This window comes from Bos taurus, chromosome 12, assembly GCF_002263795.3.
Source record: "Bos taurus isolate L1 Dominette 01449 registration number 42190680 breed Hereford chromosome 12, ARS-UCD2.0, whole genome shotgun sequence".
Lineage (NCBI taxonomy): Eukaryota > Metazoa > Chordata > Mammalia > Artiodactyla > Bovidae > Bos > Bos taurus.
The window spans coordinates 75753541-75772143 of record NC_037339.1 but is presented as its reverse complement, the minus strand read 5'-3'; the positions used below and the strand labels follow the sequence as shown (position 1 = coordinate 75772143).

Genomic DNA, 18603 nt, shown 5'->3' with positions numbered 1-18603 from the left:
GGGCTCCGGTCCTGGGAACACCGCACCTTCTCATTGTGTCCCTTTGAAATCACCCAGCAGCATGCTGCCCCATGAGACTCCATGCATGCCCTGCTGCACTCCACACAGTAACACAGTGAGGGAGCCGGTTGGCCGCGGGACGGGGGACAGGCGTCGCTCCGGCGCTGGGCTCAGGTCTCGTCTGCTCTGGTGATGGTACACAGTAGGAAGTCAGCCGTTTGACTGCTAACCCAGATCACTTTTCTGTTTTCTTCACTTGGCTGCTGACAAGTCTAACAAAGGGTGTGGCTCTTCTCCTCCTTGCCTGGGTAAGAATCAAAGGTGTTACACCGCCTCACCGAATCCGTCCCACTGCATGTTTTTCCTCTGTTTTCTTCCAATGCCTTTGTTTTGACTAAAAAAATAAAATTGTTTCCGCTCTTCAGTAACATGTATGATCTGAAAAGGCACGTGCTGTTTTGGCCGTTGTCCAGATGCTGGTCTTCGGCACCACACTGGAGTGATGCTCACCTGTTTAAAAAGGAGCATCTCTGAAGGGCTTTCCGACACTGGAAAGGCCTCTGCTTTGGCCTGGTTCTCGCTCCTTCGTCTTCAGGTGCTTTGCTCTGAACTCTGCGAGCGCTGCCCCTGCCGCCTGTGTGTCTCTGGCTCCCGGGCCCCAGGCGGGCTCCGCTGCGCTTGGTCTGTGCGTGGCCCGTCTCCTCCGTGCTGTGTCCCGGCCTCACTAACGCCCCTCCCCATCTCGCCGCAGTGTAACAAGTCTAACTTTGGCTCCTATCCCATTTCACTCGTGTTGCAGGAACCAGGAGGGGCTGGGACCCATAGTTCATGATCGAAAGTCTCAGACATTGCCTGTTTCCCGTAACAGAACAGGGATGATGCATGCGAGATTGCAGCCGCTGGGCAGCCTGGATAACTCTCTCACTTTTAACCACAGTAAGTCCCATGACACACCATCGTAACAGCCAGCCATCCCACATGACAGCCCCGAGGGGGCCGCCCCCCACCGGCCACCGCGCCGCACACCACGTCACCGACTCGCCTTCTCTTCCAGCTCAGAGCAGTGGGACCCGGAGCTCGCCGCGCAGTCCCCTTCCTCAGAGGAGAATGACACAATGTGGGACGGGTCAACTGCGGCAGCAGACCCAAACGCTCAGCCCCTCTGCCCCACGGGCTCCGCTTGGTGCTTTTAAGACAAAATCCAGCCTAATTGATGATGATAGCGGGACATCCTCTGATATTTTTAGTTCAGTATTTTGAGCCATTGCCAGGAGCCACCTTATCGTCATTTACTGCCCCCCACCCCTCCGTGACTCCTGAGAAACCTCTGGGGCAGGTTCCTTTGGCCCTCCTGAGGCCATGCGTGTAGTTGACCCAGCGTCCCCATTCTGACATTCCAGCCCTGAACATATGTTAATCTTTAAACTGCTGCGAAGCCGTAAAGCCCGTGAATCAATGTGTGAGGGTGTGGAAAAGCCAATAACAAAGTGACTTTTTCTGTGTTTTCAGTGTGAGAAAGATATCAAGTGTGCTTGGGATTTCTGTAGACAATGGTAAGATTTAATCAGGTCAAAGTCTGCTTACGAGGCTGCTTCACTTGCAAACCGAGACCTCTCGTTCATCTTGCCTTCCTAACTTTGGGGCTTCCTAACTTCACAGTAGAGACTTTGCCAAAACATAGGAGCATTATCTTTAATTCACTCTTATCATTTGCCAGAGGGCACCTGTGCTGTTTCCAGAAACCTAAGTGTAAATTTAATCTTCTTAAGGGTTTCTTCAAGCAGGAAACCTATATCAACCTTGCAGCACTTCGACGTGATCATTTCTGTCTGGTGTGGTCTCTGAGTCGTCCCATCCTCGCTCCATGCATGAGTTAGCTAGTTACTGTGCCATGTAGACAACTATTTATACTCACTCCAAGCAACATCTTTAATACATAGTCATTAATATCTTCTCATTGTTTCTAATCATAAGAATTCATCCCATGAACTGTGATGTCCATACCTCTTTCTTTGTACAGGCTGAGAGTCAAGACAGTATATTCCTGACACCTTAAATTGAGAATAGTTCAGGTTGAGAAATCAAAATACAGCAGCTTCCACCCCTCTTCCACCCCCAGCAAAGTTAAATGTAGTGGGTACAGTCTCTCTCTATAAACTTCTAGGCTTAATTTAAATCAATATTATGTCAGTCTGCCACACACTGAGCCGGTAGCCTTCAAATGCTAGTTCTCAGTTCTATACTTAGCTGTACCTTGTACAACACATGTAAGAATTTGATTTATCCACCTCTGTTAGGGCTTTTTCAGCTCTGCAGACATGAGGTTCAAACAAACAGAACAAGGAGTTTCACTATTTTTAGTTTTCATTTCCTATTTAGCACACAAATCAAATTTCCATTCTTCTGAAGGACCTGCTACATTGCCTTTTGCCCAGAAAATTTTTAACACAAGGATTATCTCACTATCAGTTGAAATACATGCTTACACTTTAAAGCATTAAAAAAAAAATCTAAGCAGACCAAGGCCCCGCCTGCCAAGGTAATTGTTTAGGAAAAATAGAAAACAGACAAAAATAAACGGAATGATCAGCCCATGAATAAATAACCTTAATCCACTAAGATGGGCAGCAGTTCCTCCCACTGCAAATGGGCTTTGCGGTGGTGGCTTGAATTGGAGGAGAGAGACAGCTGGCTGTGTTCTGCTGCCAAAGACCATATTGTTAGCGTTGTTGATTTCCATCCTGTCTTCCTGCTGCCCACAGAGAACCCCGTCCTACCTGCCTCTCTCCTCTTTTCATCCTGAATGTTTTTCTTTAGCCAGTTTTCAGCAACACCATCCTCAATCAAATCTTCTCCTTTGGCCTTTCCAATCAACAGTGTGTAGCTGATTATTTTAGCCTTCTAAAGTGTGCCTGCAATTCCCGCTCACCCTAGATAGCTTCCAGTGTCTTGTAGTCCACGCATTTTCCCCTGGAACTCAGTCTTCCCTTATGTCTCTAATTCTGATTTTGTATTTTGGGGGCTTTGGCCCCTGCCTCCATTAGCTCTTTGAGCTCCATGTCATCAACTCAGCCAAAAGCCAGAGAGAAGGGAGTGTATACTGTATGTATACATGTGTATGTGTGTGAGCATGTATATGTATATATACATAGATGATTTTTTACATCTGGAACCTAGGCATTTTATGGGAAATTTGTAGCCATATATGTGTCTTTAAGAAAATTCCTATTTAACAGTAAATACAGTACCTTCTGTTGGGCCAACCAATATGACAGATATCCAGTATGTGAGAGACTTGGCTGGAATGCCAGAATCTAAAATGGATTTATTTTAGAAAAGGATGAAAATAGAAAGAATCCTTTCAATCCAGTTCAGTTCAGTCGCTCAGTCGTGTCCGACTCTTTGAGAATCCCTTAGACACCGGCATTTTTTCATTTCCTCTTTTCTCTAGTTCAAGAAGGAAAGGCTTTGTTAGACCTCAGCATGACCAGCAGGGGGCAGCAGAGGACCACAAAGAACTTAAGCCAATGCATGCCAGACTGCCCCTCCCCATCACCAGTTAACAGTAAGACAAGGGAAGAGACCCCATACTTACTGCAGGTATAACCCTAGCAGGCACTTACTCTCGGATTTTTACAGCAATTAATGAAAGTAACAATTTCACTGTGACCAATGGGCTTAGCTATTTTAAAAACACTCAAAGCATAGGAGTTTGTTGCATGGGTCATTGCCCAGGCTTATAAAAACAAAATGTTTACAACATTAAGGTATTGACCTGTTTACTGTAACATGTACTCATTGTGTATCGGTAGAAAAGACTTATTCCAGAGGACAAATTGAGAGTGGTAGGTGCCCGGAGGATATTTTATATAAACCAAGTGACGAGGGGAAAACTGAGTGAAGCACATTTGCAAATAAGTGATACATTCACAAAATAAAATAACACTCTGTATTTAATGTTATATATTATTCTAGGAATATATTAAATTCACTTGAATGATAATCTATATTTCCCACTGATTAATGGGAGAAAAGCCAGTCAAGAGGTAAAAACCCTTGAAGAAAACCTGTATTTCATATAATTCAGTATAAGAGATGGTTTAAGATCACTGGACTAAGTTGCAGAGAATTGTTGTTTAGTCACTAAGTTGTGCCTGACTCTTTAATGACCCCATGGACTAGTAGCCCGCCAGGCTCCTCTGTCCATGGCTTTCTCCAGGCAAGAATACTGGAGTGGGATGCCATTTCCTCCTCCAGGGATTCTCCCCAACCCTGGGATCAAACCCACGTCTCCTGCATTGGCAGGCGGATTCTTTACCACTGAGCCACCTGGGAAGCCCTTGCAGAGAATTAGATGTGCCCAGATGTCCTGTGACATTTAGAAAAGGCAAGTGGCTGTGGATCAGCTTCCGCCCTTCCCACCACATCACCTCTGATGTGCGCTGGGGCCGGGGGCCAGGGATAGTTATAGGTATGGTCAGCATTGCTACACCGGGATTTTCAGGAAACAGAACTGCATAAAACGGAGTAGAGTTAGTTTAAACACAGCAACTGACATTAGAGGGGAGAAGGTCTCATCCTTAGCCTTTGAGTGGGATTTTAGAATAAATTCCGTATCTGAGTGACATCAGACTGGAAACTGTGTGCATGTGAGCAGTGGGTCCTAAGGTCTCTAAAGTGACCCCTGACGTGCCGGCCAGAGATGATGGTACATCAGGGAAGTCCTCCCCACCCTGCTAAGTCACTTCAGTCGCGTCTGACTCTGTGCAACCCCATAGACGGCAGCCCACCAGGCTCCTCTGTCCCTGGGATTCTCCAGGCAAGAATACTGGAGTGGGTTGCCATTTCCTTCTCCAATGCATGAAAGTGAAAAGTGAAAGTAAAGTCGCTCAGTCATGCCCGAGCCTCAGCGACCCCATGGACTGCAGCCCACCAGGCTCCTCCGTCCATGGGATTTTACAGGCAAGAGTACTGGAGTGGGGTGCCATTGCCTGGAGTGGGGTGCCATTGCCTTCTCCACCTCCCCACCCTGACCTTCCTCAATGACCACGCTCAGTGCCTGTGCCCCGAGGCAACACTGCCCCCTAGTGGAAGTCAGTAGGGTTAACAGCACTCCTTACTGGCCTCGGTCAGAATCTTCTTCGTCAGCCTTAAAAAGTTCCTGACCGATGCTTTGAGAAATGACCGTGTCTCTTAAGACCCCTTCTTGGGTTTGCCAGCTCAGTTTGATTTTCCTGTGTTACCCAGTAACACGGTGACCACCTGTTAGAGACTTCCCTCATACACTGCTCTGTTCCAGGCCTTAAGACAGGCTGTCCCCATGGGGGTGTCCGTTGGTGGATTGTCCAGTCAATCTGTATCACTCACACAGCATCCTATCCTGCTACTTATTTTCAGGAATGATTCAGGAACACTAGCTCAGGAATCCTACTGATTTTTGAGACGAAACGGTTTAAAGAGAAGCAGAAGGCATCACTGACTCAATGGACATGAGTTTGAGCAAACTCCAGGAGAAGTTTGGTGAAGGACAAGGAAGGCTGGCATGCTGCAGTCCATGGGGTTGCAAAGAATTGGACATGACTGCGCCACTCAACAACAACAACAAATTATAACCAATTGTGGCTAAAAGAACTGCTTCTTTGATATGAATCGGACACAGGCAGGAAGATTTTATATGAATTTGACTCTTATTCTGAAAGAGATTAGATAGCCAGTGTAATGGCTTATGGGTGGTGTATTATAGTAGCTTAGAGAAATTTTGTCATTAATTAGCATGGCCCATTGATAATGTATGTTTTTTTTTAAAAATCACACAGTCACAAATTGCAATTCCTGAATCGTTCTAGACATTCAGCTAGATAAAAGTAAACTCTGTTGGAGTTCTTCGGTGTGTAGACCATCTCATCTGTAATGATCAAACTCAGATACACTTATCCAACAGTTTATCTGGAAAGAGAAAAGGATCATTCTGTGCAGAGATTACAGTTCATCACCGAAGCAACTGCCTTGTTACAGGTTAACTCAGATTCTAAAGCTTCATCTGGGGTAAATGGTAGCCCTCAAAATATCACGTGCGTGATAGTTTTTGGTTGGTCTGATAAAGGGTGTTGTATTTGTTTTTTTGTCGTCTCTTGCCCTGGTTTGTGATCACTGCAACAATAGTCACCAGTTTGTTTTCCTCTTTTTGCTGGCTCTGTATCTCACCAAACAGCCCTTGCCAAATGAAGAGATGCCTTGGCTTACAAAGGCGGTTCAATGAATATTAGTCCCCAAAAATGTCCATCTTTCTTTCTGCTGGATTTCTGGCCCCCAAAAAGCAGAAATAAAAAGAAACAGAGCTGGTAGCATCGTACTAGGGCCAGATGTGTTCCGTAGCTTCAGTAAGGACACGATGACGCTGTCGCAGTGTGAAAATGAGGCAGGATACATAAAACCATTTTCAAAGCAAAACAAAGTTGGATGAAAACACATAATAGTTTTTATTAAGCCATACTTTAAAAAGCAACTTAGAAGCTTGTGTAGCCTTTCAAGACTCTCTGACATTTATTAAAGTCAGAAAAACATCATGCTAGTTACTTTATCTTTATAATGGAGATTATGATACAGTGACCTGGATAAGGAACTTGGAGTGTAGTTTCTGGGGTTTTTTTCCCCATTACTGGCCTCCAGAAAACTCTTTAGGCTTTCTGTACTTCATTTTCCTGATCTGTGTACAAAATGTCCTCCTCTCTGGAGTATTAAGAAAATTACCTACATAGTAAATGTTGATTGGTTTTGCTCCTTGGAGAAAGGCATTACATGATGTTTTATTATATTACCATCTTTCTTTGTAATCTAGATCAATACCATAACATCTTTGCATCCCTATATATATTTCTGCTAATGCATTACCATTTCATAATTTAATATCTCAAGTTATATGTCAAACTACATTTATATCAGTACTAAATGGATTTTACAGCCACATACAGAAGATATCAGTTTGTGTTTAAATTATGTTTCTTCAAGTCTCTTCTTTTTCTTAAACATTTCTTTCAGTCATAGTGGCTTTCATGCTTTTTATTAAAGCAAGTAGAATACTATTAGCAGTACAGTCAACTCTTGGTTATCATTCATGATTCTAGCTGATAAAACAAATCTTTATGTTATTGGCTTGAGACATCCGTAGCATTCACCATGTGCCAGGCACTATTCCATGAGCTTCACAACCATTAACTAATTTAATGGCCACCACAACCCTTTGAGGGCAGGTACTGTTATCCCCATTCTACAGATGAGGAAACTGAGGTAGAAAGGGGTCACATAACTTGCCCAAGGTCACACAGCTAGTAAGGGGCCGAGCTGGATTCATTGACCAGCAACCTGACCCTCAGCTCATTTTCCTTCCCTTTCCAATTAAGCTGCTGCCTCTGTATGGAAGCTTCAGAGAGCTCAGCCTCCTTCATTCCCCCACCCCCCCACCCCCATCCTTAACAACTCAGACAAGTGGCTCAATTGAGTGAACTCCAGTCCAAGTAGCAGTCCTGGCTCCCCTGTTTACCAGCTGTGTGACTTAAGACAAGTTTTAGCCCTTCTGTGCTTCCATTTCCTTACCTGCAGAATGGGTTTAATAAGTGTACACACTTCACAGGGCTACCGAGGGATTAATGAGATGATCCATGTAAAGTTCACAGAATTGTGGCTGGCACATAGCAAGTGCACAACGCATGCTTGTTGCTGTTACTCCCCGTCCAGAGTGGGAAAAGAGTCATAATGGAATGGAAACATTATTAGTACCCCCTTTTCCCCACCCACCAAAAAAAGGCCAACAGGGAGATAAGGCCCTGAAGGAAGCCTTCTGAAAATAATCAAAAGTTGACTGTGACTATACTGTCCGCCAGCTTGCGCTCTGCAGTTGCCGACAGTGACCTTGTGTTATGACCCATGCAGGCTATGGCCACTCGGACGCTGACGTTCTCCACCAGTCATTACTTGAAGCCAATATTGCTACTGAGGTGTGCCTGACGGCGCTGGACACCCTCTCTCTCTTCACACTGGCGTTTAAGGTTTGTATTGAACAGCTGTTCATGGTCAGAGCCTTTCTGAAACTCATTTTTTGCTTATTTAGCTGAATCAGCAAGAACTTCTTAATGTTGCAGTTTTACTGCAGCAACTGCTTTTGCCCCTGTAAGGAAGCCATTAATCCTTAAATTCCTTTAGCAAAAGCATTCCACAGTTAATGACCCCAATTCCCTGAAATATAGTACAGCTTAACTCTAAGCTGAGCGCCGAAGAATTGATGCTAATAGAACTGTGGTGTTGGAGAAGACTCTTGAGAGTCCCTTGGACTGCAAGGAGATCCAACCAGTCCATTCTAAAGGAGATCAGTCCTGGGCGTTCTTTGGAAGGAATGATGCTAAAGCTGAAATTCCAGTACTTTGGCCACCTCATGCGAAGAGTTGACTCATTAGAAGAGACTCTGATGCTGGGAGGGATTGGGGGCAGGAGGAGAAGGGGACAACAGAGAATGAGATGGCTGGATGGCATCACCGACTCGATAGACATGAGTTTGAGTGAACTCCGGGAGTTGGTGATGGACAGGGAGGCCTGGCGTGTTGTGATTCATGGGGTCGCAAAGAGTCGGACACGACTGAGCGACTGAACTGAACTGAACCGGTCAGAGTGTGCTGCCTGCTTGCAACTGGTGGACACAGGCTTTGGCGAGGTTAACCCTTGGCCAGATGAAAGCATTTACCAGGAACGTGGCTTTGCTCTGCCCTCAAGGATGATAAATACAGGAGCCTAATCAGGCATTTCTGCCTTCACTGTCTTTAAACATATCCAAATGTGGTAGCAATTAAAATTAAATGTTTATATGTAGAGGTGTGTGCTCAGTTTTGTCCAATTCTTTGCTGTCCCATGGATTGTAGCCTGCTGGGCTCCTCTGCTCATGGTATTTTCCAGGCAAGAATACTGGAATGGGTTGCCATTTCCTACTCCAGAGGATCTCCCCAACCCAGGGATCAAACCCACTTCTCCTGCATTAGCAGGTGGATTCTTGACCACCGAGCCACCTGGGCAGCCCATAGGTAGAGGAGCAATACGTAAAAACACGTTCACATTTTCAATTTTTTTTATCTGTTACTAAGTTAAGTGATAGAAAACATTTCAGGCATAGAGAATAAAAAGTGGTCTTGGTCTTATCTTTAAGTTGTAGTGAGTCACATTCGCACAGGTAAAGACAGTCTCTTCAGCCACTCTCGTTTTTGGGGACCTACCCCTTCCCATTCTTGCTCAGTAACTGCTTAGGTTTTCAGGGAGACTGAGTTAGTATTAATATTCTCTGAATATGAAAACAGCATGTTTATTTGCAAGGCAATTTGGGAAACATATCCAAAGGCATTCTGTACTCGTCTTCTTGTGAAGCACATTCCGTTATTACACAGAGTAAAGATAGTTACTGGCCATCACATGGCTTTATTATAATTTACCATTGCTCTTAGCGTTCTTGCTACCCATGTCCCCAGGAAGTGTCATCACTAGGAACCCCGCCGAGAGATGAGGAAATGGTGAATCCCTAGGATGAGGATGGGGGCAGCCGTGTCTTATGTGGAGCCTGACCCCAGCGGTTCTCGGTTGTGGGCCCCCAGCTGGCGGCAGCTGCAGGCCCTGAAGCTTTGTTAGAGGTGCAGGTTCTTGGGTCCTGCCTGACCGAATCCAACCCTGGGAGTGAGACGTAAACAGTACGGCTGAGGACCACTGCTGTACTAGAACCACATTTTGAGCCTCTTTCTGTTTTCTTTTGGAGATTTTTAAGTAACAGTTCTTATGTAAGTAGGCAGTGAAATTTGTAATATATTTGCCCCGTGCATATGTATCCATGCTAGCTGATAAGCTCAGATGCATCTGTAAGGTCAGAAGAGCAGTTGGGACGCTTTCTTCCTCTGTCTCCTGGGCCCCAGCGTGTAAATGAGCAGGAAGCCCCAGGGCTGCCCAGTAGGTGTGGTCTGGCCCCACAGGCAGGTGAGCGCACACGCAGCACAGGTGTGGTCTGGGAATGTCGTGAGGTCAGTGACGGTTTCCATACTACTGCACAGCCTGCAGTGCATCCTCAGCCTCCTTTAAATCACCTGCTTCATATGAAAGAAGAGCCTTGGTCAAGGTTCCCAGGTCTCCAGTGTCTGACCACTGTTAAATTAACTAACAGGTTCTGACTCGAGAGAAACAACATCTGATGGTCTCTGATTGATGACTGATTGTGACGTTTGTTGGGGGACCATCTTTGAAAAAAATCACTTCATGTCTCCAGACCTAAGATAATCTCATTTGTAAGACTGAAAAAGTAGGATCTGCCTCCCAGGCTGTTGTACGTTACAGCAAGATGACCCCTGGAAGGGCCGAGCACTCTGCTGATACAGACCGGGCTCCAGGACACGTGGGATCAGGCCGTTGTACAGAAACACTGTGGGCTTCAAGCCCCAGCCACACCGTTAGCCAGACGTTAGGCCTTGGGCAGGTCTCCTTGACATCTGTGGGCCCCGATTTCCTTCCCTAGAACATGCCAGTTATGCCTACTGTGTCGGGAATTGATATGAAGTACCCAGAAACATCTACCCTGTGTTTGGCACGCAGCAGGAGCTCAAATGTTGACTCTAGTTTAGCAGTAAGCACTTTCCGCTGTGCTCATGCCTTCCTGGTCCTCAAAGTAAAGGATCTGATTCCTCAGACACACAGGCAAGGTTGAATTTTTGGGCTGAGGTGGCCTCTATCAAGGTCTGTATGCCTCTCTGCAAAAATCTTTGTTTAAAGCTCAACACATATACACACCCATTAAAAAATGGGAAGATGGGCGAATCTTATCGCCTTAAAGGATGTCGTGGCAAGCAGTAGATTCGCAGTAGTACCCAGCCTAGATCCACAAGGCCCACTGGTGTAGCAGGCCCTGGGATCTTCCTATGTATATATTTATTCAGCTGAAGCATCACGCAGAGCCTATCAGAAAAATTAAAGTATTACATTGAGTTAGCTGACATAATTGTTTGCAGATAGTCATCTTCGACAAATGGATCCCCATCTTTACTGAGCCTCTTAAATGACCACATCTCATAAGTTGCCGAAGGCAATCAAGAAATCACATTCTAAATGAGAGGAAATGTTTGAAAAGATTTAAGCCCTGAATCCCAGTTTATTATTATATTAGCTTCCTGCTGTTTACTGCCTTCTGTCTTCAGCGTCAGTCCTCACTATAGCCTAGCCCATAGAGCTTCTTCTCCCTTTTACAGGTGAGGACATTGAGGATGAGAAGTGACATGTCAAGCCCTTCTTCCCTGCTAAGTCAGTCGTGTGCATGGGGCAGAGGGGTGGAGGGGGAAAGGAACTAAGCTGGGTGAGTGTCGAGGTAGTTGAATGACCTCCCAGACAGAAAAAAGGAAATGAGCAAGCACCGACTAGATGCTGGCACTGTGTGGGCACTTTCACATGGGTTATCTAATTCATAAAAAGATGTGTTTTGTAAACCAGGGTAGTTATATGCAGAAAAATACACCACTTCTCTGACTGTTTTAAAATGTCTGTTAATACAGTCCCAAACCAATGCTAGGAAGATCCCCTGGAAAAGGGCATGGCAACCTACTCCCGTATCCTTGTCTGGAGAATTCCACAGACAGAGGAGCCTGGCAGGTTACAGTCCATGGGATCAGAGTCAGACACGACTGAGCAACTTTCACTTGCAAACCAATGATAACCTTTAAATAGTTGATAATACTTTCAATATACTTACAAATTTAATCCAAAAACGTATTTTAAGCAATTCCACATGGTGCCTTTTCTTGATTTGAGGTGCATGGTGGGAACCAGGTCATGCTGAGAAGGATTGCGGTGCATGGCCAGGGTGGGGAGCACACGGACAGCGGGGGTCAGCTAGGGAGACTGGGGTCTGCTTTACACAGCCGTGAGCCTGGGGTTCAGGTTGTCTCGGCGACTGACGAGCCTATGTAACAGAGACAGCTCTTCTCTAAACTAGATGTTTATAATCAGTGTTTAAACGAAAATAAAGCTATATGCCTAGGAAGAACGGAGCTGTCTTAAATAACACAGTTCCAGATATCTCATTTTGGTATTCAAGGTTTAAATTGTTATCCTGTTCATGGCTCTTTAGAAATTCCTGATACTGCATGTTCGTTCTCTGAAAGGCCCATTTCTCTGAGGAGGCTGTGTGACAACAAACTTGAATCCACATCAGACAATTCCTGAGAACTGTTTGTAACCTCTGCTCCACCTTATTGCTAGAAATGCGTCATGCCTTTCTTATTGTTCTAACATCTCGTCTAATTTTCTCAATGAAATTCTCCCATCTTCAGTAACATCTATAAGGAGATAAAGGTAGAAATGAGATCCTCCATTGTTATCTGTGGCTATTTATAAATGGAAAAATGAAGGTGATTTTTGTTTTGCCTTTTCTCCCCCCTTCTCTGGGTCTTTCTGAATGTTCAAAGATTTTTATGTTTAGTATCTGTTACTTTCTAATGAGAAAGAAAGAGACACACAAACAGAAGAAAATAGGAAGGTACCTGGTAAACTGGGGTGTATTCAGGATGAAAGGCCCTTCACCCCTTTAAATGAGCAGTTATGTATATCTTGGTGTGAGTTTTTACTCCGTTCTTCAAGCAACTTTTGCGATCAGAGCCCAGGAAGACTAAATCCTAAAAATGGGAAGCAAAAACCTTGACCAGAGGAGAGAGAAAGGAAGTTTAACTCCAGTGGTAAGAACTTGAAGACAGGCCAGTTCAGAACAAGACCAGAGGTCTTCGCCATTTTTGTACGAACCATCTCTCCCAGAAGAGTGCTGAGAAGATAAAAGCTCACATCCAGATTCACGCAAACCTTCCTCCAGCTGTAATGAGGAAGGGCTGCGGCTCCAGGGAAGAGCACTGCTCACAAACAGCAAAGTGTGTAAGCAGTTCCCCGAACACTGAAAGCAGCCTCTTTTTTTGTTTGTTTTTTCTAGTTGGTGAACAGCTGCTTGTGGTTGAGAATTACATCATATTCAGTTAATTAAGTCACATTTTCTGCTCATTAAATTGTTTCTCTTTCACACAATGGAATTCAATGCTGTATCTCAGTATTACATGATATAAAGATCACAGGATTCCAGGTGTCCACCAGCTGTGAATACACCTGTGAGTCACTGGACCTATAAAAACAAAACTTACTCCTTGAGTTAAACTTTTTCTCCAACAATAAGATGAGGTGAATTTCAAAACTATTATTTCAGCTGTAATTTGCTCTGCAACAGAACTGGCCAGACATAAGTCATTTCTGCTCATTTCACTGAATTATAAGATTGGTTTCAGGTACTGGCCTCTGGACTTTTTTTTTTTTTTTTAATGACAGTCATTTTTGCCTACTTTTGCAAAATGTACGCATTCTCCCAAAAGCACGCCTTTGTCTTGATGGGCCTGTCTGTATTTGAAGAGGCAGGTCTCCAGTGTCACACACGTGTCGTGGCTACATGCTGGTCTCTAGCTGGGCAACACGTCTGTCTACTGTACATGTTCAACAAGCTTTGGGTGTTTTAGCCAGCCAGGCTTCCGCGGTGTTGAATCAGTGTGGATTTGCTGCTGGTGGGAGGAAATCATGAAAAACAAAGAGAAGAAATTAGTGGTGGCCCTCTTGCCACTTACCGAACAAATCAGAGGGTGGATCAAATACTCCCTATGTGTGCTTAGCCGCTCAGTCATGTCCAACTGTTTGCAACCCCATGGACTGTAGCCTGCCAGGCTTCTTTGTCCATGGGGATTCTCCAGGCAAGAATAGTGGAGTGGGTTGCCATGCCCTACTCCAGGGGATCTTCCCAACCCAGGGATCAAACCCAGGTCTTCTGCACTGCAGGCAGACTCTTTACAGTCTGAGCCACCAGAGAAGCCCAGATACTTCTTATACTTGACCTCAAGTCTTCACAGCAGCTCAGTTTTAGGGTCACTGTTTCAGGGATGAAAAGGACAAGGCTTGGTTTACCTGCAAATCCATACACAGGAGTGTGTGCTAAGTCACTTCAGTCGTGTCCAATTCTTTGTGACCCTGTGGACCATAACCTGCCAGGCTCCTCTCTCCATGTGATTCTCCAGACAAGACTACTGGAGTGTGTTGCCATGCCTTTCTCCAGGGTATCTTCCCAACCCAGGGATCGAACCCACGTCTTTTAAGTCTCCTGCTTTGGCAGGCAGGTTTTTTACCATTAGTGCCACCTGGAAAGCACACCTGAGAAACAGTGCCTGACCAAGGCCTGGGCGTTTTTGCCCTCACCAGACTGCCTGGTGGGTGACGCATGGCTTCACAGAGTGCCTGAGAGCCTGCGGTGGGCGAGAAAACCCAGCCGTCACTGATAGGGTATCTGTTTCATAGACCTCACTTCAGTACTTTTCCAGCCCGTTCATTAGCCGATACCTGTAACGACTCTTCTCTGCTGGAACTGAGGTGTCACAAACCTTACCTGTGTATCAGTTGCTGGGCACAATAAAAATAAGTCAATAAATGAAGCCCAGTCAATACTGAGATACTGTGGTCCTTTAAACCGTATCACCGTTTGCTGTCAACTTTTAAAATTAGTCCCTCCCTTAGTAATAAAAGCATAAATTTATTGATAAGCTTATTTGTCCTACAGGAGACTTCTGTGCTCTCCTAGAAGGTTTCTGGCAAGCTTGTTTAAATTATAAGTTGTCCTAGTACCTGGAAAATGTAACCTTTGAGGCTGGCAGTTATATGAAACCTGTTAGCGATGTCTGGCATGTCTCACTGACCAGGCTCTTCTCCTGTATTTTAAGAACCAGCTCCTGGCTGACCATGGACATAATCCCCTCATGAAGAAAGTTTTTGACGTCTACCTGTGTTTTCTTCAAAAACATCAGTCTGAAACGGCTTTAAAACACGTCTTCACCGCCTTAAGGTCACTGATCTATAAGGTACGTGGTGTCATCAGGGGAGGTCGTCCTCGATTGTCACCTGTTCTCCTCTGTCCCCCCGGGGCTGAAGGGGGCGCTAACTAACCTCTCTGGGCCCATTTGCTTCCTCGTGTCCATCTAGTTCCCCTCGACGTTCTACGAGGGGAGAGCGGATATGTGTGCGGCCCTGTGCTACGAGACCCTCAAGTGCTGCAACTCCAAGCTGAGCTCCATCAGGACCGAGGCCTCCCAGCTGCTGTACTTCCTGATGCGGAACAACTTCGACTACAGCGGCAAGAAGTCCTTTGTCCGGACCCACCTGCAGGTGCGTGCGCTTTAGCTTTCAGGACACGTGTGCCCTGTGGGATTCTGCTTCCGCAGGAAGGCCGTGCATGTCGACGTTTACCAAGTTACCTCAGTGTGAGTTCTGAACGGTCTGGCAGCAAGACAGAAAGCTCAAATGTCACATTTACTGGTTTGGTTAATTTCCTCCTCCACGTTGTACGATTTGGGCCCAGGATGTGTCTCTGTTGGTAAATTGACATTTAAGTATTGAGTCAGTTCTGGACTGACTGAAATTAGGCTGAGTTAGGACGTACAGAACCTATGAGAGGATTCCTCGCAGTAAACATCTCAGGTAAGACACAGAGAGCCCAAAGTAGTCCCTTTCTGTCGTCCATCTGTCGACACACCTGCCATTTCTCCAGAGTTAAAATGCGCCAAATTCCCCGTCCTGTAAACTGCCTGACACTAGGGGCTCAGGTATTTCTGTAGACCCTCTTTTTCTACAAACACACAGGAGTGCCTTCTCTGTCTCTGTACTTATTCCTTTTTGAAAACAAGTATTTATCGTTTGCAAACTACATGCTAGGATTCCTGGGTGCCGGGAGCAAAGCAGGACCCTCTCCTGACCCGGACAGGGTGTCGTCATCCCCGGAGGATAGGCAGACCGCGAGGCTTCTGTGCCACGTGCCCAGGGCCGTAACAGGAGAATTTCAGTGCACCAAGGAGCGGGCCAGGGGCTTCCCGGGGGGTTGAAAGATGAACAGGGGCTTGGGGGTGAGCATGTTCCAGGCCCTGGATGAGAAAGGGGCCAGCCAGGGAGCTGGAGAAGGTCCAGACAGTAGGGTTGAGAATGTGGAGGCATCATTGCATATTCAGGGGGATCACCTGGACTCCAGACTGAGAAAGGATCCGGAAGTCGAGGCCTGAGCTCGGAAGACCGTGGGGAAACCATGTCAAGTCTAGGCCAGAGAGGATGGAGTCCTGGGTCAAGGAGAGGTTAGAAAGAAAAGGAGACTGCGTTAACAGTACTTGGTGACAGTACTTAGTACTGGCTGTGGTGCAGGATGGGGGGACAGGTCACAGTTTAGTTGAGTAACTAGGTCAAGGCAGTGCTAATATAGACCCCCAAAAGACAGATTCCCCCATGCCATGGTTAATATGTACATGTTTTAATAATAAATGCAGAGGGTCATCCACTTTTGAATACTGAGCCCATATAAATCCAAGCCAAAACCAAAGAAGTAAATAATAAGGTCTCCATGTCTATTAGAGAAGGTGATCCGTAATTATCCAAGTGACATGGGCTCATATGCTTCTCATTCCTCTACACTTGCCTCGTCACCATTTTGCTATACAAACAAAAGACGCAAGGAGAGCAGAGGCACCTTCTGGAATAATTCTTGGAAGTGGGAGGGGAATACTCAGACACTGTTTCCCACACTGGGGCGACCCCTGCTCGCAGGCTTCCCATTGCCCCATCCCCATGCACACCGTGACCAAAGTCAGAGGCCGAGCCAGGGGCATCACGTGAAGGTGAATTGATTAGCTCACATTTGTGTGTCCCTCAGATTGTTATTTCAGTCAGCCAGCTGATAGCAGATGTTGTTGGCATCGGGGGAACCAGGTTCCAGCAGTCCTTGTCTATCATCAACAACTGCGCCAACAGTGACAGGCTCATCAAGGTAGGTGGCCCGGTGCCGATTTACTTTTTACCCCCCGAGACCCGGCCTTATCATCTGGGAAACACACGCAGACAGACAAATCACAGCTGAAAGCCTATCTTCCCTCCACCCTTGTTCCAGCACACCACCTTCTCCTCAGACGTGAAGGACTTGACCAAAAGGATCCGCACAGTCCTGATGGCCACGGCGCAGATGAAGGAGCACGAGGCTGACCCTGAGATGCTGGTGGACCTCCAGTACAGCCTGGCCAAGTCCTACGCCAGCACCCCCGAGCTCCGAAAGACGTGGCTGGACAGCATGGCTCGGATCCACGTGAAGAACGGGGACCTGTCAGAGGTAGCCCCACGCGCCTGTCTGTCCAGGCTTTTTGAGAAAACGAGTTATGCCCCACTCACTGAAAGAAGCTGATTATGAGAGAAACTTCCCAGTAATTCCAAGAAGCCAGCTAAAAGCATGTGATACTTCAGTGTTGGGCTCAGAGCTCCTTCATAGTCATTTAGCAGTTTTCCAGTTTGGAATATCGTAAGGGGCTTTCTCTGTCCCAGGAGCGTTGTTTGTGAGCTCTTAGAAGACACCCGTGCTCACACACGTGCCCGTTAGTGCAGATGCGTTCGGCTTCTGCATCAGAAGTCCTCTCCTGATCTAAAAAGCAACTATTTTATGGTAAAGTGAGATTTTCCTGATACAGAAGTCAGCCAGGGCATGGCCTTTTCCTCTTCGAGGCAGTGGTTTTGTCTGTGAACGCAGCAGGGGTCAGAGCCGCCCCGGGTGCAGAGCCATGGTTCAGTGAGCGACAGCATGGCAGGTGTGGAGGTGGGGTGTGTGGACTTCGAGGAGACTGGCTCCCAGATCCAACATTGACTAATTCGGTGACACTGAGCCTGTTCTTAACCCTGCTGTGTCTCAGTGACATCATCTGTAAAATGGGGCAGTTAAGGACAATGATGGGCTGTAAGGCGGGTTCTCTTCATGTTCCCACAAAAACTCTGCTCAGGGTTCACGCCCGTGGCATTTAGGTATGATCAGGAGAACAACCAAAGAAATATGCTTTTACTTTTAAACATGCTAATTGCTTGAATTAGTGAAATTGTATCCTATATCTGAAAAGTGTATGTAGCAATTCTTACTTTTTGATTATTCAGAGTCCATTCTGTTTGATCAGAAGTTTAATCTAAAATATCCATTAGCCATAATAAAAATGAATTATGCACTTGTTAGTAGCAGTAATTTTTCTACCATTCTGATGAGAACCAGGGCTTAGGCATTAGAACCTTACAGTAGGTTCATTTCTAACAGCTATGTTTGATGTTTTATAAACCATGGCAATTCGGTTAAAAGAATTTATTTTTGTTTTTTCTTACATTTTAAAGGTGTTTATAATGTTATCCATTGGACATTACATTACTTTCATTTAGAATTCTATTTTTGGAAAAAATGTATAACTTCATTGTTTTTTAGGTTGACAGAAAAATATATTAGCCCCTGAAGTTTGAGCAGTTCTCTCTGAATATAGGAATGCACATGCCTTTTCTTCAAGGGATCGTCTTTTCCCTTTAAGAGAAATAATGCCAAAATTTTAGATATAGTAAGATAAAATGCTTTTTAAAAATCTTTTATCTTTAATAAAAGTTAAATAATTCTAGATAGAAATGGGCCTTACCAAGCTTGTTGCCATTCATCTGAATTCATAGTTTCATAATTTCAATTTGTATGAATTG

The 18603-nt window shown here is 45.5% G+C and overlaps 1 protein-coding gene across 27 annotated transcripts in view; it reads left to right on the top strand.

Annotated features, from left to right (window-relative positions):
* The window catches only part of DOCK9 (dedicator of cytokinesis 9), a 323976-nt gene that overhangs the window by 233395 nt on the left and 71978 nt on the right, over positions 1-18603 (top strand). For 8 of the 27 annotated variants that reach the window (XR_009496611.1, XM_059892120.1, XM_059892121.1 and 5 more), the window contains exons 38-44: positions 61-174; positions 800-936; positions 7930-8045; positions 14802-14939; positions 15061-15243; positions 16772-16885; positions 17006-17221. Coding sequence is in view for 26 of the 27 variants with exons in the window: in XM_059892120.1 (XP_059748103.1) it covers positions 61-174; positions 800-936; positions 7930-8045; positions 14802-14939; positions 15061-15243; positions 16772-16885; positions 17006-17221 (1018 nt within the window). In the remaining variant the exon portion in view is untranslated. Of the gene's footprint in view, positions 1-60; positions 175-799; positions 937-1509; positions 1554-7929; positions 8046-14801; positions 14940-15060; positions 15244-16771; positions 16886-17005; positions 17222-18603 lie in introns of all 27 variants that reach the window. The other 19 variants (XM_059892127.1, XM_059892130.1, XM_024999978.2 and 16 more) reach the window with 3 other exon arrangements.